General features: G+C 34.0%; 4 protein-coding genes across 4 annotated transcripts in view; 3 read left to right on the top strand and 1 right to left on the bottom strand.

Moving 5' to 3' along the window:
• Nucleotides 1-11,133, top strand: part of LOC134247628 (uncharacterized) — a 47,044-nt gene extending 35,911 nt beyond the window's left edge. The window contains exon 3 of the mRNA XM_062729960.1: nucleotides 10,616-11,133. The gene's annotated coding sequence lies outside the window, so the exon portion shown is untranslated. The remainder of the gene's footprint in view (nucleotides 1-10,615) is intronic.
• LOC134247617 (ras-related and estrogen-regulated growth inhibitor-like) overlaps nucleotides 1-18,683 on the bottom strand; it is a gene marked incomplete at its 5' end in the record, with an annotated part of 31,592 nt that extends 12,909 nt beyond the window's left edge. Inside the window, 4 exons of the mRNA XM_062729948.1 lie at nucleotides 12,559-12,884; nucleotides 14,238-14,361; nucleotides 17,619-17,812; nucleotides 18,543-18,683. Coding sequence (XP_062585932.1) covers nucleotides 12,747-12,884; nucleotides 14,238-14,361; nucleotides 17,619-17,812; nucleotides 18,543-18,683 — 597 coding nt within the window. The remainder of the gene's footprint in view (nucleotides 1-12,558; nucleotides 12,885-14,237; nucleotides 14,362-17,618; nucleotides 17,813-18,542) is intronic.
• LOC134247644 (ankyrin-1-like) lies at nucleotides 2,800-5,351 on the top strand. The gene is made up of 2 exons (XM_062729985.1): nucleotides 2,800-3,013; nucleotides 3,385-5,351. The coding sequence occupies exon 2, from the start codon at nucleotides 3,399-3,401 to the stop codon at nucleotides 5,349-5,351; it is 1,953 nt and encodes a 650-aa protein (XP_062585969.1). The 5' UTR covers nucleotides 2,800-3,013; nucleotides 3,385-3,398.
• On the top strand, nucleotides 8,097-10,619 carry LOC134247627 (uncharacterized). Its single transcript, XM_062729959.1, has one exon. It carries the CDS (start codon nucleotides 8,127-8,129, stop codon nucleotides 10,491-10,493), a length of 2,367 nt encoding a protein of 788 aa, XP_062585943.1. The 5' UTR covers nucleotides 8,097-8,126; the 3' UTR covers nucleotides 10,494-10,619.
• Nucleotides 18,684-21,832: the final 3,149 nt, after the last annotated feature.

Raw genomic sequence — 21,832 nt, 5'->3', positions numbered from 1 at the left:
CACAATGGAGGATCAAAGTTTTACGTAAGAATGTATAGTGAAAATCTCTAAAAGTCTTTTTCTCAAGAACAGCAAAGCCATGATTAGTAATATTTATATGGAAGCATCCTCAGGTGGTGTCGATTCAAATTTCTTCAAATCATTACCTTCTGGGGTAAGGTGGGACCACAATTGTCGATCAAGTTTTACATAGAAGTATATAGGAAAAATGTTCTCAAGAACTGAAAAGCTTTTTTTTCGAAGCATCCTCAGGTGGTCACAGATGTGTATTCAAGATTGTTCAAAGCATGACCTCTAAGGGTAGGGTGGGGCCAAATAGTCGATCAAAGTGTTTTTTTTTCATAGCCAGTGCTCAGGTGAATGATGTGGCCCCTGGGCCTCTTGTACAATATCAAAAAAAATTTAGGGGGGGGGGGGTTAACATGTTAGACCATCCTGTAAAACAAAAAAAGAGCAAATGCCCTTTCAATGGAGTTATTACCCCCTACTGCTTGAGTTTCTCTGTCTTATTTGTTAAATCACTGTTGTTACCGAGGTTTGAAACCCAGAAATTCATGTTCCCTACCCTACGTAACGGGAACTTTCAAATGCATGCATGTTACTTACAACTCAACTTTCTTCATCCACGAGATCAAGTTCTCTCGAACTATTTTTTTTTCAATCCACGAAAATTTGACCCCATGAAAGTATTTTGTTATTTTTCTAAGATGGTACCTAAATATTTTACTTCCCAATAGGACATGTAATGTTCTATATAAAAACATCGGGATACTAATAAAAGTTGTTGATACATTTTTCAGTGTAAGGCTTGAGTATATATCATTGATGGTTGCCTTTTTTTTTTGGAAAAGACAATACTGTAAGCTTCCTCAGCACCCTGTCAAATGCCAGTCAGCTTACAGTGTTTCCATCCCGTGTAAATTCAATCAATTAAACTTTATCAGGACTACTCATGACATCCGTCCACATATAAAAAAAAAGGGGGGCATCCTCAGCCCGTCGCACGTATTAAAACACCCTTGATTATTTACTTCACATCCTTGTTAATCATAACCAAGTTCCATTTCTCGTTTCAACTATTTCATTTAATAAAGACTTCAATGAAATATAACAAAACAGTCAGTACATCTATACGAGTCAGAGTCCTAGCTTAACACCTCTGGCCTAATAAAATATAGTGGATTGCGGTGTCCGTGCGATGGAGAAATTATACGCTCCTTAATTTGTATCAGTTTACATTATTTTTAAGTCACTAGTAATTTACAGTCAGTGATGTTGATGACGTAATATGATCTGATCGTTATGCTGAAACTGACGTTCGCTGCTCGTATATATAACCTTCTACAATGGTCACGTGATCACAACAACCAATGAATAACTGTCATTTCTGGAGCAACTCAGAACTACTTTACATACATATTTTGTAAAACAAAGAAAATAACATCGCTAAAAATGTCCTCTCTACATGTAAGGTAGGAACTATAAATTCTATTCGATATACATAATAAAATAAGTTCAACAAACAATCTGTATTATTATACCTCATTTTAAATATTCTAAACAACGCATTATCTGATTGGTTCTAGATCATCACGTGATCGGGCCGTAAAACTTCATATTTCCCGGCCGTCGGCACGCTTTTCATCATAATCCACCTCTTCCGAACACCTAGTGTATTTTCCCGCAATAATTTTCGTACTCCCGGGAGTAGTAGACGTCACAATAGCCTGCTTTACGTCACAAAATTGATGATAAAGTGTTGACCAAAGGGTTTAGTAATTTTACGTTAAAAATGAAAGTGAATTTGAGAGCGGTGCCGAAGCCCTCGGGGAATATGATTTTCTTGGCTGAATAAGTCTTCATATTTCCCTCACTATCATGCAATAAATGTATAATTAAACGGACGACACACAATCCATGGCGTAGTAATACCGAACAATAATGCAAACACATAAGTATTACGCTACACATTCAAGGTCCAAAACATTTCGTCAAATAAAACATAATTAAATGACAATACTGCAATAAAATAACATTTAAGTGTCAATTATGAATATATTTATTTCGATCTTATCAATTGTAAAACGACAATGTTTATGTCACATGACTATTTTCTTCGCAAGAAAGATGGCAGGCGCCCAATTTACAACACATGGGATAATGCTGAAATAAGTAAATAAATTACAGTCGTAATATGGCAGATAATGATGAAAAACTGACATATAACATCTTAGTATCACTGCCCCTTACTGTCTGTTCAACAATACATATTGTACCTCACTAGGTTGTCTAGTAACACAAAAACAACATTTGTTTACATATCAATGTCGAAGTGCAATGTGTATTACATCATTAATTCAAGTAAACAATAAGATAATGAAATAACATGAACAATAAAACATTTCTAATAAATTTACTACTGGATGCTACTTTACATCACTAAAAATACACTCCACCATCAGCCTGTGATTAATATGCAAAATTCTAAAGTCCAACCCCAGGCATATAACAATACTATTGTTTTATGTGTTTGACGAGTATATTCATTATAGCCCACTTTCATTTTCGGAATATCCTTCCTCCCATGTTGAAATGTCTCGATGGGTTTATTGTTATCGAAATTACTATTAATTGTTTGAAGTGTTTTACTATCAATGCAGAATGAGAGTAATATTTGGGCATAAACTGTTTTTTATATGCACCAACCTTAACTAAATTACAAGCAGAGATATATTGAAACACATCGTTAACCAAGCAGAGACATATTGAAACACAACATTATTCAAACTATAAAGAAACGTGAAAAGAAATGTACAGCAATCCGGAACTGCAATAGGATTTCCTCCATGTTCGTATGTATTATCTGGACTATATATACTAGTTGTAAGCATCATTTAGCAACAAGCATACAACAAAGGATAACGAAGCAAGATTGACATAATAATAATGCTGGACCTACAGAGAAAGGACAAAGGCCAATTACCAAGGAAATCAGCCTGCAGTATTTGAACAAGTATGCAAAATGAGTATATCTCGTTATTTTCTTTTCATTCACTACTAGTATATAACTCAGAATGATGTCCATTTGAAATAGCTCTTAATGCATGTAATTCAAACTGTTTCAAGCTGAAAAGAACAAACATAGTTTATGTTCCACATTATATCTTTTATGATTGCTTGTGTCTTTAGATGCTCGCGTTAAGCATGACAGATTTATGAATTTCTCTTGAGAGTAAGGGTAATTTCCTTGCACAGATTATGTAACATGATAAAAGGGAAAACATACCGAATGCTGGATTAATATAACTTGTATGTTTTTTTTTTTTATTTTTTACCTCTGTTAATGTACTCTTGATTCATCATATTTATTTTCTTTCCATGTAGCAGAAAAACATCAGATGATCGACTCGTACGATGTCTTAAATGACCTCCATGATGCCATCAAAAAGAAGGAAACTAAATCCGTTCTGAACATCATCTCAAAGAATGGTGACCTTGTAAACAGGGTCCTGATTGGCCACACAGCCTTGGCCTTGGCTGTAGATCTCAAGGTCATTGACGTAATCGATGCTGTGATGACCAGTTCTGACCTAGATATCAACACTACGGACAGGTTCGGCCGATCTGCATTGTATTTTGCATCCAAGACTGGTCAAATACCGTTAGTAAGGAAGCTGATGACACTAGGGGCTGATATAAACCAATCAAAGTTATTGTTACATGGTTGTGCTCATGGTTGCAATGATGAGGAGACAACAGTATACGAGCTAGTGAGTTTAGGAGCTGATGTCAATGATGTGGATGAGAAAAATAGAACGCCACTGCATATCGCTGTACAAAACTCGCTTGTGAATGTAACCAAAGCTCTGTTGAAAAGTAATGCAAATGTCAATGCTATCGAAAATACATCTCGGACTCCTTTACTGATATGTGCAGGTAAATCTCTGATCTCATGTGACGTCAATAGCGAAGAGGAATACTCAAGATCCTTAAAAATAATAAGTTTATTGTTAGAATATGGCGCTGACATCAATGTTTCAGATGAAAGGGGATATACCGCGCTTCACATTGCTCTACAAAACGGAAACACATTGGCAGCGTCTGTACTTCTTCACCACGGAGCAATCTCTAACTCCCTTAAAGAAGAAACAGTCAAATCTGCCTACGAAGTTGCGTTATCTAAAAATCATTTAGAGGTCGCTTTCATTATTCTCCTAAATTTTTATAGATACTTTGAAAGCTTTCCTTTAGAATTCTATAGGAAGACGGAAAAGGACTTGCAGGATAAAGAAAGAGATAAAAATGAGGTCAACAACTACATCTGGGCTTTGAAAAAGTCTTTAGAAGACATGTACATTCTAAATTGTAGTCGAGATGACATTGCTCTTGCAACAAAGGAACCACATTTATTATCAAGAAAGGTACCGAAACTTCAAAATTTGTGTAGGCATATAGTATTACGGAATTTGAACCTTAAAAATTGCAGCATTTCACTACCAACAGCCCCACGTTTACAACGCTTTATATTCTTTGACACCAAGTTTGCTGCTGTAGGTTCGTCGATACTTACGGACATCCACGTGGCTGCGCGTACGGGAAACCTTGAACAATTAAGTCAGAGACTGACCCAAAAAATCGTTGATATAACATTTGATGAATTTTCATTACTTGAAATTGCCATATCAAGACAAAGTATCTCCTTGACAAATTTCCTATTGGAAAATGGCGCAGACCCAAACAAAGAAACAAAAGAAGGACTGTTACCTCTGCATTTGGCATGCCGCCAATATTGTCTGGAAATAGTCCAACATCTTCTGGAATTTGGAGGCGACGTTAAGGCATTTGACAAGCATGGTAACTTGCCAATACACGAGGCCTGCATTGCTGGACATTTCGATATCGCCGAACTGCTAATTCAACATGACTCTGAGTTTGACTTCCCGGATAGCAATGGCCGGTACCCAATTCATTATTCCTCGGCTAGTGGTAATTGTCATTTCACGAATATTCTTCTCCAGTTAGGAGTTGATATTAACACGACTGATACTTTTGGATATACAGGACTTCACCTCGCAGCAAGTAGGGGTAATCTTTATCTTATGAAAAACATTGAACTAGCGTATATGTTCGAAAGAGAACTGCTAATGAAAGGTTACATGTTTACGCTGCAGTATTCGTGTAATATCAAATGTGTTCCAAAGCCGAACTATGCGCCAGGAGTCGATCACATTAAAGTTATTGAAATTATGTTAAAATCAGGATGTAACAGTACCGCATTATGTAAAAAGGACAAGTCTGCATTAGATATTACAAGGGATTACAGTTTCACGGATGTGATCAACAGTACTTAAGATAAGTATGTACTTGGAAGTCAAGTACTGTTGACGGGCATTGTCTCGCTAGGACTTTATCAAAATAATTGTTTAAAATGTTTTTTTTTCTGCCAATATAACTGTTACCAAAGCAAATCACTTTGTTTTTTTTTCCAATTTAGAATAATATTCAATATAGAGATTCCATGCATACAAGGAAGGTTCTGTAAATTTTGTTAATACATAATCTCTTTACCCGTGGAGAAAGCATTCTTTATCAATCAGATTCATGTGTGCTTGTATCTCATTTAAAGTTGATGATCCGTTTTATTTGGATTAAAAAAAAAGTTTCTTTGCTTGAATTATAAATTTATTAAAACATTCTAGAAGTACCGTGAGCAATGAGTTCATTATAAACGATTCTTCCGCCTCCCATATAAGTTTAGAAAAAACATTATAGGTAATATAATTTATCATGTGAACGTAATAATGGCAAACAACCTAAGTTATGCCTTGAATGCTCAATTCAGCTTTTCTGATCACATCTTGTCTGTAGTCCGTCGTTCTAGCTGTCTGTCTGTAAACTTTTAATATTTTTGACTTCTTCTCCAAAACCACTGAGTCAATTTCAACCAAACTTGCCACAAACTTCTTGGGTGAACGGGATTCAAGTTTTTTGAAATGAAAGGCCCCGTCCTCTTTCAAGGGAAGATAATTGAGAGTGAAAATTTGATCGCTTGTTTGAAAATTTTCTTCTCAAGAACCACTGGGTTCGGAAAGATGAAAGTAATGTGGAATCATCCTTAGGTAGTGTAGATTCAAATTTGTTCAAATCATGACCCCTGGAGAAAATCTTTAAAAATCGTCTTCTCAAGAACAGCAAAGTCATGATTGCTCATCGTTTATATGGAAGCATCCTCAGGTAGTGCAGATTCAAGTTTGTTCAAATCATGAACCCCGGGTATGGCATGCCAAATTCACAAAAATGAGTTAAACATAGTTTCACAGTCGATAAACTAGGTTTATCGGTTGTAAATTATAGTCTACGGACTGTAAACTATAGTTAACGTTAATCTATATTTTACATCTGTAAACCATAATGTATGTTTCAGAACCGTAAACTATACTTAACACTGAAAACAATCATTTGCGATTGCAAAACACAGATTTTCTGATAAATACAGTTTCACGATTTGTAAACTATGGCTTACAATGATTAACAACTATTAACTATAGTTCACGGTTGTAAATTATAGTTTACAGACGTGAATCTTTGTTTATCAACAAAATCTATTCTTAACGTTTTATTACAGACAGATAAACTTAGATTAGCATTCGTAAACTATAGTTAACGACCATTAAATATAGTTTTACAAATGAAAATCTTCTACTGAAGAACAACAAAAGCTATGATTGGTCATATTCATATGGACGCATCCTCAGGTAGTGTAGATTCAAATTGTTCAAATTATGAACCCCGGATGTAGGGCTTGGCCAATATGAAATTTCAGACTTTTAAGGAAATATTCCACAGTAAGTTAAAGAAATATGTAAGCATCCTTAATTAGTGTACATTTAAGTTAATTCAAATCAACCCCCCTCCCCACTTCTGCTTTTTTAGTGATAGGTCGGGACCACATGCATTTTAAGCTTTCCAAACCTGGATTGATTTTTATTTTTTCCTGGCCACAGTGCTCAAGTGAGAAATGTGGCCCAAGGGCCTCTTCTTTTATTTATGTATTGATGTACAAGAAAAAATGGGGGTAACAGATAGATTTAAAAAGAAAGAATTATTTGCTAGATATTGATGTTCCTGTATTGCAGCTCATTGGAATTGTTGAAGTTTCTCCAAGACAAATGCAAAAAGGTCAAATTAAAAAGTGTTCCAGGGAAGATCTATGAAATCCCTAGCTCCAACATTCAAATTTTAATGCTATAGTTAAAGGTTTTCAAAATTAGTTAGGTAAAGATCAGACGGTCAGAATAAATGGTACCCAATGAAAGGGTTTGTAAAATGGAACATACCTGTGAAAAGGACGGTCCTAACCCTTACCGTTCTACAGGTCATTATGTCGGTACAATGTACCCAAATACAGAAACTGACGTAAAGAATACACCTGTGAAATATGAAAGCCATAACTCCAACTAATCAAAGGTTATGGACAAGGTTAAAGATCTTTTCGAACAGACAGGCAAACCGACGGGTGAACAAATAAAAACTCTATGCACCTGATTTTTTTTCGATTATGGGGGCATAATAATAATTAATAACACAGTACTTGGCCAAAAAGTACTTCGATGAATAACTGAATTTTATCTGCTTTGAAAGATTGTTTACATGTATAAAAAATGTGTCAAGAGAAATAATTGCGTACATGTGTCTTTATTCAGGTGTCACAAATATCTTATTTGATTTAATTTGTCCTGTTGGGGTTATACACTTCCCGAATTATTATTGAAGATTAAAGGTGATTCTTGGGTCAAATTTCTGTATAGCGGAAGAATAATTCATTCATTGTTTAAGTTCCAATATGACTTTTTTTTTTACCTTCGATTAAGATACTTCCAATAAATTAGCTTAATTTTGGTCGTATAAACGACAGGAATACTTATATTTTTCATACAAATTCAGGAAGTTTCCGTATTCCACAAAGGATGTAGTAATGGCCATTATCCGTATCAAACAATAACTTCCTAGACGTTTAATGATCAAATCAGCGACGAATTAATGCAGACCGTTTAAAGAATTCAGAAAAAGGAATAGTGTCTTCTCTTTCATATCAGTTGACGAAAAATCGAGACATACAGAACATAATGAAAAGAACCAACCACATAATTTGCTTTATTGTGATCCTCCAGGCTGCCTTAGCTGAAGAGGACGCAAGAGAAGGGGCACAGGTCACTCCTGGGAATACAGATGTTTGTCCATACTGGGACTTCACTTATCCATACACCAGTGGAGTGGACTCTTCTTGTTGGTTTTCTGTGTCAGAATCAACCAAGAAAAGGTTCCTTCACGAAGTTGCACAGAACTCATACAGTCTTGTAAATTTTGTGCTCCGCTTTGAGAATGTTTCCAGCAAACAAATCAATGAAACAAGATGCGTTATACAAGGTAACAAATGGACGTGGACATTTCCTGGACCTAAAGGGTCCAGACAATACTTAAACTGGCCATTAGGCTACCGAGTCTGGTCTCTCGGTCTCTTGGATGTCAACACCCTGGAACATTTTTCTGTTCCGTTAAGAGTTCATGGAAATTGTCAAATCCAATATGGTGCTAACGAGACAACACAACGGATTTCCTTAGCTCTAGCCAATCTGACAGATTATCTTGAATCTAAAACTAAGGATCGCGATATTAACGGGATGGCGGAGTATTATAATCAGAGCTACTGGTGTTACAGGGAACGCATATTCATCAAGAGTCATGCACTTTATTCGCTCTGTCTTAATGTCATTTGTCCTTTGGAAGCAATGGGCTATCGATGTTGTCGCTGGAAGTGGAAATTCGTGGCGAAAACACGAATTTTGGAGTGTTCTGGAACTTACCTGAAATACAGAAAAATTGGCGGGAAGTTACCGTTTGTGCTAGGTCTGGTTTTATACATGTATTTCCCCCTTTTTCTCGTGTGGTTTCTGAAATATGTCCATGAAATCACATTTAGAGGTAGTTCAAGCTATCATGAATTCCTGAACTTTTCAATCAGCGACATGGAAGGTCATATTCAAGTAGCTGAAAATAAGGAAAGTTGGATTTTTTATAATCCTGTACATATTGGAACCATTATAACAAATGCTTTTAACTCTTGCTGTGTAAAATGCCCTATTTGGTCTTCAAGAATTGTTAGAATTACTTTCTTTTTCGTAAGCATATCAATCATCGCTCTAAAGGTACTACTGCATGGACTAATGCAATACAGCGACATAGTTGCAAGTGTAAAGAAAGGTGTACCCAACGATTTCCAGTCCATGTTGGCGGGATACGAGCTGAGCAGTAAAAATTTTCTTGGAGTGTTTGGGGGACCTTTCCTAGCGTGTCTGTTATACGCCGTGTGTTTCATATTAAGTACATGTGTTCCCTCCGACCTGGCAACATTTCTTGCAAAAGGACTGGTTGAGAACAAAAATGAAGTCACATCCCCTCTAAAAATTAATGCATTTGTTCGAGTGAAATTTGGAGCCATGAAAACAACAGAACCTGTAAATGGGTACGAAAAAATATTCCGTGTCTTTCTATCTCAGCTTTTTATGGTTCTGAACCCATCTTTCTGGAAATTTGCTGCAATCACACAGATTAGGCGTTGGAGTAAGTACAGTCTTCACGCATGGAGGAAATCCGCATTTATTGGAAGAATATTTCTTTTCATAACACCTCTGTATGTTTTGTTTTCTGTCTTGGAACTAGCGTTGTGCCTTTTGCTTTATGGAATCCCATTGATTAGTTTCATTATGACGATAGCACGTGCATACGTCATTGAACCTTGGCGGGATCTAGACATAAGTGCCCCTTTAAAAGTAATATGCTGTCTTTTTGCGTTCTGCTTTGTGGCGTTCAGCAATTACATGTTCAGTATAATATTTGTCGACAGCTTCATCTTTATTTGCGGAGTGTTTGTGTATACATACACTGGGTTATTTGCGCACCCAGAGGTAACTTATGGATACCTTATATTTTCTTTTACGGTCCTTATGTACATGTTCGACAGCCTTAATGACATTTCGAAGTTTTACGACAATATATTCCTGCATACCAGAAAAATATGCAAGAAAATACACAAGTATGGTCAATATCCAGATATAGCTTTGTTCAAAAGGGAGGAAGAATGCAAAGGCATCCCGAAGAATCTTTTCTTTTTAATTGTGAAGAAGTACAGGCCCATCAGACAACAGGTTTTTATATCTCTCTTAAAATTAAGCGTGATTGTCCTTGTTTTATATATTTCTGTTGATCTCTTGTTAGAATTCTCCGTATCTAAGAACTTAAGTTTACTTACACAGGCTGCAGCCACTATTATTGTGTGTCTTGTACCAAAGGTTTTAGGAGACTCATGCTCTATGTTTAAGAAACGAAGGCATCACAGTCAGTCGCGGGAAATTAAGAGGATCATACACGAGTTTTATCTTCATTCCACAGACGGAGGCAGCCAAGGAGGTCCATCAAATTTAGAAGTTTTGTAGACAGTGTTAGATTTTTTTCCAAGAGCACTTGTCCAAACAATCGAATACACTTTAAGTAAAACTGTATTATGGAATTATTCTTCGTTAGTTGAAGTCGTGAAATTATATCACAAAATCAATAGTTTAGAAATGTTATTAACTCTCTTATAGCAACTACAATATTAAGCCCACTTCTTGTAGTCTTTTGTACGTGTTTTTTTAAAACCATTCAATGTATATGTTCTGATAAATTACATACTGATTTACTGACTGTATAAGGGCGATAGAAAATGTGGGATGCATTGTCAACAGAACTGGTTATAATGATAGCTTTCACCATAGGACGCTGGAGCGAGATTACAATTTTTACATTCATGCATCTTGAGTTGTAACCCTCGCGTTTGCGTTTTACTACACTTCCGTTCTCGTTCTTTTGCTCGTCCCACGGGTGATAGTGGCCTTATTAGTACAGTATTTTAAAGGACAAGATAGGCTAAGACGCCATTTTGTCCCCTGGTTTGAGGTGTCTTTTAGAATTACTAATTACTTAATTACAATTAAAAACCTGTTGTTACCCATGCCACAAAATGAGTATTGTTTCTAAGTTATGGGATACACAGAGGTCACAGGAAGATCAGAAAAAATGCCCGTTTCCTAATTTTCTCATTTTTACATCAAATAAGAGAGCAGATTCGGTCATAACCTTACCGTGCCTTGTCCTTTAAACTGCATGTATAAAGAGTGTTTTAAGTTTTGTAAATCATTTACTGTATACAAGAAATTTTTCGCCCCCGTTTAATTATCGCCCCTTTCGCCCTCGTCGGAAGTGGGCGAATTTAAAACGAGGCGAATTGAAAGTAAACAGTATAATATCTTAAACAAAAATCTTTTCGGGCGAATTTAAAACGGGGCAAACTTGTTTCCGAATATGAAAGGGCAAAAAAAAAAACAAAACAAAACAAAAACAAAAAAAAAACACGGGGAGAAAATAACTCTGTATACATTATTCATTCGACAAAAAATGAAAAAAAAAAACAAAACAAAACAAAATCAATAGTTTAGAAATGTTATTAACTCTATATAGCAACTACAATATTAAGCCCACTTCTTGTAGTCTTTTGTACATGTTTTTTTTTTAAAAACCATTCAATGTATATGTTCTGATAAACTATAAGGGCGTATAAGGGCGATAGAAAATGTGGGATGCATTGTCAAAAGAACTGGTTATAATGAAAACTTTCACCATAGGACGCTGGAGCGAGATTACAATTTTTACAATCACGCATCTTGAGTTGTAACCCTCGCGTTTGCGTTTTGCTACACTTCCGTTCTCGTTCTTTTGCTCGTCCCACGAGTGATAGTGGCCTTATTAGTACAGTATCTTAAAGGACAAGATAGGCTAAGACGCCATTTTGTCCCCTGGTTTGAGGTGTCTTTTAGAATTACTAATTACTTAATTACAATTAAAAACCTGTTGTTACCCATGCCACAAAATGAGTATTGTTTCTAAGTTATGGGATACATAGAGGTCACAGGAAGATCAGAAAAAATGCCCGTTTCCTAATTTTCTCATTTTTACATCAAATAAGAGAGCAGATTCGGTCATTACCTTACCGTGCCTTGTCCTTTAAACTGCATGTATAAAGAATGTTATAAGTCTTGTAAATCATTTATGCATTCAACAAAAAAATGGTTATTGGTAGGGAGGGGGGGCTCAAGTCTAGATTCAGACATGCTAGAAGTGCACTTCAAACGAAAAAAAATACTTCCGTTTCATATTTTCCAAACAATTTATTCTTAAATATGTATTATGGATGTGTCGGTATATTTCTGTGCGGATGTATGTGTGTGAGGGAGAAGGTGTGTTTTTTATGCAAATTATAACTATAAAAGCATATTAGAATAAACGGAGATTGTAACTATAGACAAGATTAGAACAAGCATGAAGATTACTGTAAAATATACATACATATATAGAGGAAGGATGACAAAATATATTATTGTCTATGCCTTTTCATTGCACACATATATACAAAGTATAATAAAAAGTAAAATGAAGCACTCACATACAGTAATACACATTTACACTTATATATACTTCTACAAAAGTAACTGAAGTGTTTCTGATTTGGAATGTACTTCCTCCTTCGTTGTATTCAAGTCAGGAAATGTAATACTATAAAGTAGGGAGCCCAGTTCTTTCTCTGTAGAAATCTCTGTTGATTTTTTCATTATTGTCATTTCATTATAACACTGTACCCTGGTTTTCCAAATTTACATTGTAGAGGTTCGCTCTCGAGTAAACACACTAAAACGTCTCCTTAATGACGCTCGAATTAATTTCGGTGATCCAATCTGCGCATGAGAAAGTTTTCGCTGTGCTTTGGAGGACGAATCTCTTTTTTCACTTATCTGTAAGTAAGTAATGCCGATAGTTAATATAATTTTAGAAAAAATACAAGTGGAAATGCACCAATACAAACTATAAGTAAAACAATAAAGAACATACGCGAACAAGGCGAGCACATTGCCTTTTGATACAAGCAAGTAAAAAATTATATATCTATTAACTATCATAATTGTTTTCTTTGATATTTTATTAACATTAACGTGTACTCAAGGTAAAATCTTTAATCTCAAAAATATTATTATTCGGTTTAATATGAAATAGCAAATACACATTCGTGATTTTTATTGCTTAGGTTCGAACCCCGAAAATTCAAAAATTTTACATTTTATATCATAGAAACATTTTCGCTGGAAGAATTTTCAGCATAAAAGTTGTGTTCTTTAAATTTCATACTATTCAAAAATAAGAATTTTACTTAAAATGCTAAATTTACAAGTTATATAAAGTACTTTTTATGTTATAGGCATTTTGCACACTTTCTTCGTTAATCTTCTTTCATGAGAAAGGTGTTGTTTTGGTAACCGAAACCTGTGTATCAATGAGTATGCCTAACTAAAATTTTAAGTCTGTTTGCAGAAAATGAGTAACTCAAAACAAAAAGCATGTGCAACTCAGTTAATTGTCTGAATTCTTCTCCCTTCACTCAAACTAGCAATACCTTACGAATAAAGTTTTCCTGCTTCAGGAGTGTCCAGTTACCCTGACTAATGAATTCAGAATCTAAAAGTGAAAAGCCAATGTCAAGTGTGTATAATCAGTGAATATTGTATCAAAGGTCAGTTTGTGAGGGTGTATTTGAAGATTCGGTCAAACGGTTCTTGATCAAAAACGTAGGTCAAATAAATTGTTTTAAAGCTAAATCTCTTGTTTTGAATATTTTATTCCCTATACAAACTCACCCAGGCTTTACCTAGAGATGTGAAGTGTCACTGACCAAAGATTTCATATTAGATCAAAATAAAAATAACTTTGATGGAACATTCTCCCATCTTTCTTGTTTAACTAAATAAGACTAGTATGCAGAAAAAGATTCTCAGTTAAACTCTTAAGCGATGTTTGAAGTCCAAGGTCATGCAAACATAGTATTATAAAGGATAGCCTTTTCTTCGATTCCTTTCCTTTGCCAAAGCTTACATGTACCTAGCTACTACATAGCTAAATAACCATAACTTTTTCTCAGAGGAGACCAGTGCCTTGTTGTAAATTTTGAATTTAAGGACCTGGATGTTAATACCATTGTAATGGTTCTCAGGGCCCAGACCATGCCTTGTTGTAAATTTTGAATTTATCGGTTGACAGTTCATACAACTGTTATGCTTTATCCACAGCATTGGAAGTCTACAGTGATACAGTACCTTTCTAATAAGTTCGTGAAACACGCGTTTAATGTTCTCAGTATTAGCGGAGGCTGAACATTCCGTCAACATAAGTCCATCTGTTCGCCATTCCAACTCTTCTGTTGGTTGTTTTGTAACAGTTCTAAAAGGAAAACAGTGTAAATGTATGTTTGATATTAGAGGGGGTACGAGTCCCATAGAGGTATGTCATGATCAGCGTGTTAGGAAGTAAAGCATGTAGAATGTGTTTATTGTAAATGGACAAGAAGGGGGTGGAGAGAGGTCAAAGTCATATCCTTTACTACTAGTATTCTTACAGCTGAAAAGCTAAAGTGAGCTTATACCTGATCACATTTTGTCAGTCTGTTCGTCCGTTCTTAAGCTTTTTACATATTCGACTTCTTCTCCAGAACCACTGAGCTATTTTCATGGGGGAGATAGGGAAAACATGAAACTTTGGCGACATCGTTTAAAAAATCTTTCTTCTCAAGAACCACTGGGTCAAAAAAGTTGAATATTACAAGAAAAATTTTTCACATAGTGCAGATTCCAGTTTGTTCTAATTATTCCGGGCGTAGGGGCCACATTGGCGAATTAGATTTTTACAGAAGAATATAAAGAAAAATTATTTAAAATAGTCTTATCAAAAGCAGCAAAAACCATGATAGGTCACATTTTTACACTCTTAAAAAAGTTTTACTTAGTAGTCATTTTTTACTTGAAATAACAAAGATAAGTAATAGATAATTACTAAGCATTTACTTAAAATTTAAAATCAATTACTGAAATATATGTCATTACTAGATTCAAATGTTTTACTTGATTTTTGCATTTTAAAGAATTGTTTTACTTACACACTAAAAAGTTTTACTAAGTAATTTATATTTACTTAAATTTGTGTATATAAGTAATAACATTACTTGGTCTTTACTTACATTTTACCACTATTTACTATATAATTAATATTTTAATGCCCCTGTAAACGAAGTTTCGGGGGTATATAGTTTTTGTCGTGCATGTCTGTCTGTCTAGCTGTCTCTCTGTTTGTCTGTTTATCTGCAGAAACTTTAACCTTGCCCATTACTTTTGATTTAGCGGAGCTATGACTTTCATATTTCACACGTGTATTCCTTGTGACAAGACCTTTCTTTGAGTATCACCAAATTTGACCTTGACCTTGAAGTTTGACTCACTTATACACAAAAAATCCAAACTTATTCTTTATCAAAATCTTTTGAGTTTTGAACAGTAAATACCAGGACATTTATACTTCACATATATATTTTTTGTTGAAAGAAATTTCATTGAATACCAACAACTATGAAATTTTGACCTTGACCCTGGAGATTTCCATCCTTATGAAAAAAAACTTTAACCTTGGCCATAACTTTTGAACGGTAAGGAAGAGTGCTTTCATACTTACATATATGTAATCATTTTGAGAAGACCATTCATAGGATACCAAGAACTTTGACCCTTTGACCTTGACCTTGGAGTTTGACCCACTTTTAAAAAGCAAACCTTGACTGTAACTTTAAAAGGATTAGGGTTAGTGCATTCATACTTTACATAGTTCATCCTTGTGACAAGACCTTTCTTTGGGTACCACCAAATCTGTCCCTTTGTCCTTGGAGTCTGACCTACATTTCAAAATTGGTAACCTTGACCATAACTTCTGAAGGGTTGAGGCAAGTGTTTCCATATTTCATCACATATGTATTTTTTGTAGCAAGACCTTTCATTAGATACTAATAACCTTGACCTTTTGACCTTGGAGATATCAAGAAATCCCAATAATTTAAATTTGCATATAAGAAAAGTTTAACCTTTGCTATGTTGCCATGCAGGGGCATAGGTGTTTCACAAACACATCTTGTTTGAATTGTATTTAATTGATTTACTTAAAACAAAAATTTATTTACTAAATCAAGGAAAATTCAGATCAGTAATTACTTAAATATGGTAGTCTAGTCACTAATTGTCTGTGAGGAGGAGTTATCTTTCTTCTAAATATACCTTCATGTGAAAAAAAAAGTCACGCTAATAAAAATGCGATATTAAGTACTTGAAATGTTTATCCATTTTAAAATGGTCCTTTAAAAGATACAACTTATTCAATTTTTAAGGCTTTCGAAGTTGGAATCAAATATTTTATTATTATATATAATAAAACAATTACAAAGAAATTGGCAAAAGAAATAGAAAGTATAATTGTTTCCATCATACGTAGATTTCTTCTATTAAACTATTCAGAGGGCCCAATTAGGGAACTCTGATAAAGAAATCTGTGAGTAGTACTCACATGTCAGAGGTTCGGTACCTTGCAGTGTTTCTAGTAAATAATGTCGATTTTAGTAAATATGATAAGTATTTCATTTACTTAGTATTCTTTTGAGTAATAATATTCTAGATTTTAATTAATTTCAGAATTACATTTACTTAGTAATAATTCATAAAATTTAGTAAATCGAAAGCATATTATCTCTAAATTAAGTAATAATAATTTAACAAAAATGAGTAGTTCATTTACTAATTTAAAGTAATACAATTCCTATAATTTAAGTAATTCTATTGATACTTAGTAAATCATTTTATAAGTTAATGAATTCATCCTTATTACTAATTATTATGTTTACAATTACTAACCATGATACCAGTAGTCAATTACTTGCTATTCTGACTAAATGGATTACTAATTATTACTAGTTTTTCTTAATCTAATATCTTATTTTAAAAACAACAAGTAAAACTTTTTTTAGAGTGTATGGAAGCATTCGTAGATAGTGTTGAATCAAACTTCAAATCATGACCCCTGCGGTCAGGGTGGTGCCACAGCAGTCAATAAAAATTTCTTCTCAAAGCCATGATTTGTCATATTCAAATAATTCAAAAGCATTCTTGGGTAGTGTAGATTCCAAGTTTGTTCAAATCATGTCCATTAGGATAACATGCAAGGTCTCAATTAATAGAAGAACAAATTTCGGGACCACTTTAATTACAGGTGTGCGATGTGGCCAAATGGCCTCTTTTTAAAGAAATTGCTCGTTTGGTAAGGTTGATTTGTTTATGTTACGATTGTTCAATCAGGTTTATTTAACCAGTATGTTTCTAAATTGCCGTAAATGATATTTGAAGATGTTGCATATACCCCCTGAATTGATTCACCGTATTTACGACAAAGTAAACATAATGACTGACTCCTCTTATAAATATTTATCAAAAGTCTGCAGAATATATCATGTTAATAAAAGAAGAAAAAAAAAGCTTCGAATGGAAAGTAGTATAGAGTAAGCACTGCCAGATTACAAGTTCATGGGATTCAATCAAAATACTCGAACTTTGCAAATCCAAGGTTAGACTCTGGCTTTTATTAAGTTGTACGAACTACGAACTACGAACCTTGAATGTTCTAAATCACATTTGTTTCCCAACAAGACCATAGGAATAATCTGATTTGGTTTCTTTTCTTTCCTCAGCCAATCCAAGATAATTTCCGCCAGGTCAAAACTGTTCCGGTCCGTCACGGAATAAACGATGACAGCGCCATCTATTTTGTGAAGCCAGTCTCTTGCAGCCGACTTCCGGTCCAGATTCTATAAACATAATAATGTTTTGAAAATACCCATGATTGGTCGCTTTTCATGACTGTGAAATGGGGCCCAAGCCCCAAGCTGAAAGAGATTATATAAAAATTTGGCATTCTTTAAAACAAAATTTTTCATTCAATGAAATATTGTTTTACTTAATACAATAGATATCATTTCCATATCAAACTTCATATACATCGGATAAACAGAAAGAAAAGAAAGAAAATTCCACAATATCTTTAGAGATCTTTTTTTTTTTTTTTTTGCTCTTGATTAAAGAATAGTCTTATATACATTATATAAGATAAACACCAATGTTTGGAGAGATTTGCTTCCGACAGCTTAATCGCGAAACAGAGTAAATGAATCTTGGCGCGATGAAATCCTTTCCGCTGAATATTTCAAACACTGATGATTATATTTTAATGATTTTTAAAGAATCCGATTCCAGTTTAATATACGCTTTACACACAGTAGCGATGAAAGATTTATTATTGCTGTATATATTTATTCGTTACTGCTGTTTAAAAAGGTTTTTATCCTCCAAAAATAATTTTCATAATTATAACCCCGCTCCGAATGAGAGGGGGAATTCTGCTTTACCCTTGAGTGTCTGTGAGAGAGGGTGTGTGTGTGTGTCTCCGTTCGTAACAAATTTTTATCAAAACTGTTACCCACTATTTTAATGCATGTATAAAAAGAAACATGTTAATCGGTGAATACAATTTTAACATACCTTCCCTGCAACGTCTGTTACTTTAATGGACACTTGTTTTTCATCAACGGTGACATTTCTTTCATACGTCACTTCCTCTAAAGAAGCGTATTCACTTAGATATCTTCCGGTCAAAAACCGCACCACAATAGCTAAAATAATTAATTGTAGGATTGGTATATTTAAGTAAATACAAGGTAGGGAAGAAAAAGTAATTAAAAAATAAAATTCAAAACTTCTGAAAATATTAATATTCATTTCAAAAAGATTTAAGATATTGCACATTCACTTTAATTAAATTTATACAGTTCATTGACGGAACTCTTAATCAAAGCCTCTCTCTCTCTCTCTCTCTCTCTCTCTCTCTCTCTCTCTCTCTCTCTCGTGCTTTCATTTATAAACTAATAGGTAATGTTTGTATAGCATGATAAATATATGTAATGACAAGAAAGGAACCATTCATCACCGTTTAAATAAACATTTATTGCTATTTCATCAGAAATTTCACTCCTATAGGTATTTCTTATTACAAATATATGTTTACTACACAAGTGAAATTCCATCTTAAACACCTGGGTGTATGATTTAAAAATACAGCTCAACAAACTTTTTAAGCTCACATGGTTTTTCGCACAAATTAAGGTCACATTGTTGTAATTAAAAATACCATTTTTATACTGTAGTACAATAACACATCCCTTCGTTATATTACATATAATGTCAAGCATAATTGTCTTTTAAAATTATTATATTAAGTTTCCAAAGTGGATGTTTTAAAGGGGAACTTATGAATAAATGGTAGGATGTTTCGCCTATACGATTCTACCATAGGTTTTTTACAAATCGTATAAATCGAGATTTCCTTGATACCATGTAGATGAACATTTTAAATTTTCTTCTTCACGATGAGTTCTTTTTAAAAATCTTTGCTCACTTACTATACTCCTCTTGGATTTGTCGAAATGTAGCGCCAAAAAGGGATAACATTGCAGAAGGAAACCACACTAAAGGGTAGGAGAATGAAGTATTGTTTATTTTTTTTTAAATAGTAAATTCCTTCTATGGAAAGGAAAATTCTTCTGCATTTACGGTTTGAAAGTTAAAATTTTGCAGTGGGATAAATCTCTCATGATTCTAGATTTTAGAAGTTGACTTTAAAAAATCCCACCTTATTAACATAGAAAGCAGTCAAACAGTTGAAAAATACTATTACCACTCCGAGTTAAAGAGTCAAAATGTATAGAAAATACAAGTTACAGTAGCTGTTCTGTGCCCATGTCTACGTTTCTGCCAAGAGCTATTGCTTTCAAAAGAACAGATAAAAACACAGCTGCAAATTGGCAAGAAAGCACAAAAATTCACATGAGAATAGTTGTTATTTTTCAGCCATGAATATATCAAAGTTCTACCAATTGATTTGTGCAAATTATGTTTCAGTAAATGAAATAAAACTCAAATTATGTAAACAAATACTTTTAAAATGTATTTTGTTGTCGGTACATTATAACAATGTGACCTTAATTTGTGCGAAAAACCATGAGAGCTTAAAAAGTTTGTTGAGCTGTACATTAACAAAAGAACTTTTCAATTCTTTTCAAAAGAAAAGGAAATTACTTAATGTTCTTTTTTATTAGATTTCAGATCAAAAATTGCTCACTGCAAAAGAAATATAATTCTATTTTTAGAACTTATTCAAAACGAAATAAGAACGCCGTATTTCTCTTTTATGGCTAAATACTCTTTGAGCTGATGAAAATATAGGATATTTTAAAACCATTTTTCTTCACCTTGAAAGTCGAGAGGATCCTTAAAGCTAGGAAGTATGAAAAAGTTCACGACCCCTACTTGTCATTATTGTGAGAAAATAAAAAAAGAACATCAATCAGTTAACGAAAATAACAACTGATGGAGATGTATTGGCACTCGGCGAGAAATTTAAAACACATGTTATTTTCTTTTACACTAATTCATGTAATTACTTCATAAATAGTCTGGGGAAAAATCTCAAATGATAGAAGATACCCCAGGAAATTTATATAAAGTAATCGTTTGTACTTATCAATGATTTTCAAAAACAAAAAAAATCAGGTGAACAAAAATGTTTATACTTTGGCGTGTGAACAAAAATACTTTAATGAGAACATTATTTTAAGGTGCAGTTAATACCCTTTGATATTAGACTGCTTTAGGTTCCTACAGCTCGATGAAAACTGGGCTCTCAATGATAAAGGTATCAACAAGTAATTTACAGAAAACCTGCTCAAGGTTACCCGGGATACATCTCGGAATAAAAACAACAATAAATATCAATTTGTGTATCATGTTTACACATTTCTCTTTACCCTCCGACTAAAAACATCCTTAAGAAACTTAATGTGTCTTTCTTATCTGAATAAAAGAGAATTTGGTATCAAGCATAACTCAATAAAGAGTTCATTGTATTCCGAACTGACGGTATTAATCGGCATATTTACAATTAAGTTATCAGAAGCTCAACTTTTATCAGAACAGGATTTGTTGAATAAACAAAACTTTGTTAACGGGCGAACATCTATGACTGAAGAAGATTGGAACTATCGCATTAAACTTATAAGTGGTGGTTCTTACCAAAGTTAAAGTAATACTTTAGATATAACTCGATTTGTCTTTTAAAAAATATTTATGCACTTAAATTATACGTATGTTTAATATGACAGCGCTTACAGAATGGCCAAGTGGTATAATAATGTAGAAAAACATGCAAATCTTCGAGATTTCCGAAGATTCGAGATATCAAGGGTAAAATAGTGAATGAATAGGTTGGGACTTCTAAATCACTTTGACATATCCATGGTATTCGAGATACCGGTGTACAAGATACTAGAGTTCAACTGTACATCTTATAGACCAATTCATTATTCCTACATGCATTGTTACAACCACCGTGTACATCCCAACATGCGGGGTGTATACTATGTTGTGCGCGGGGTGTATGCTTCCGAAGCGAGAGAAAGGGGGTCAATGTAGGTTCTTTGTCCATTTTCTCAACTTACAGATATTTTTCGCCAGAAAGCACATGCCTACGGAAGAAAGCATTATCTAAGGAGTATATGGATACCAATGAATCCACTGGACACCTTCTAGTTTTATCAAACACCTCAACACAATTCCGAGGATCGGAGCAAGATTGACGCTACACTGTGTTTATGATCAAATATCAGAAGAAAGCTATGCTTTATCATCACTTTTATATTATTGTTAAATACATGTTTACAATATAAACGTTTGTACAAATTGTCTGTAAATAAAACAGTTCGTATATAAAGATATTG

Source organism: Saccostrea cucullata, unplaced genomic scaffold (genome assembly GCF_032062105.1).
Source record: "Saccostrea cucullata isolate Sc308-1 unplaced genomic scaffold, CSIRO_AGI_Scuc_v1 ctg143, whole genome shotgun sequence".
Taxonomy (NCBI): Eukaryota; Metazoa; Mollusca; class Bivalvia; order Ostreida; family Ostreidae; genus Saccostrea; species Saccostrea cuccullata.
Note: the sequence above shows the minus strand (reverse complement) of the source record. Positions and strands in the feature narration are given on the sequence as shown.

Excerpts from the sequence above, each read along its gene's own strand:
- LOC134247627 (XM_062729959.1), top strand. The coding sequence starts at position 8,127 with ATGAAAAGAACCAACCACATAATTTGCTTTATTGTGATCCTCCAGGCT.
- LOC134247644 (XM_062729985.1), top strand. The coding sequence starts at position 3,399 with ATGATCGACTCGTACGATGTCTTAAATGACCTCCATGATGCCATCAAA.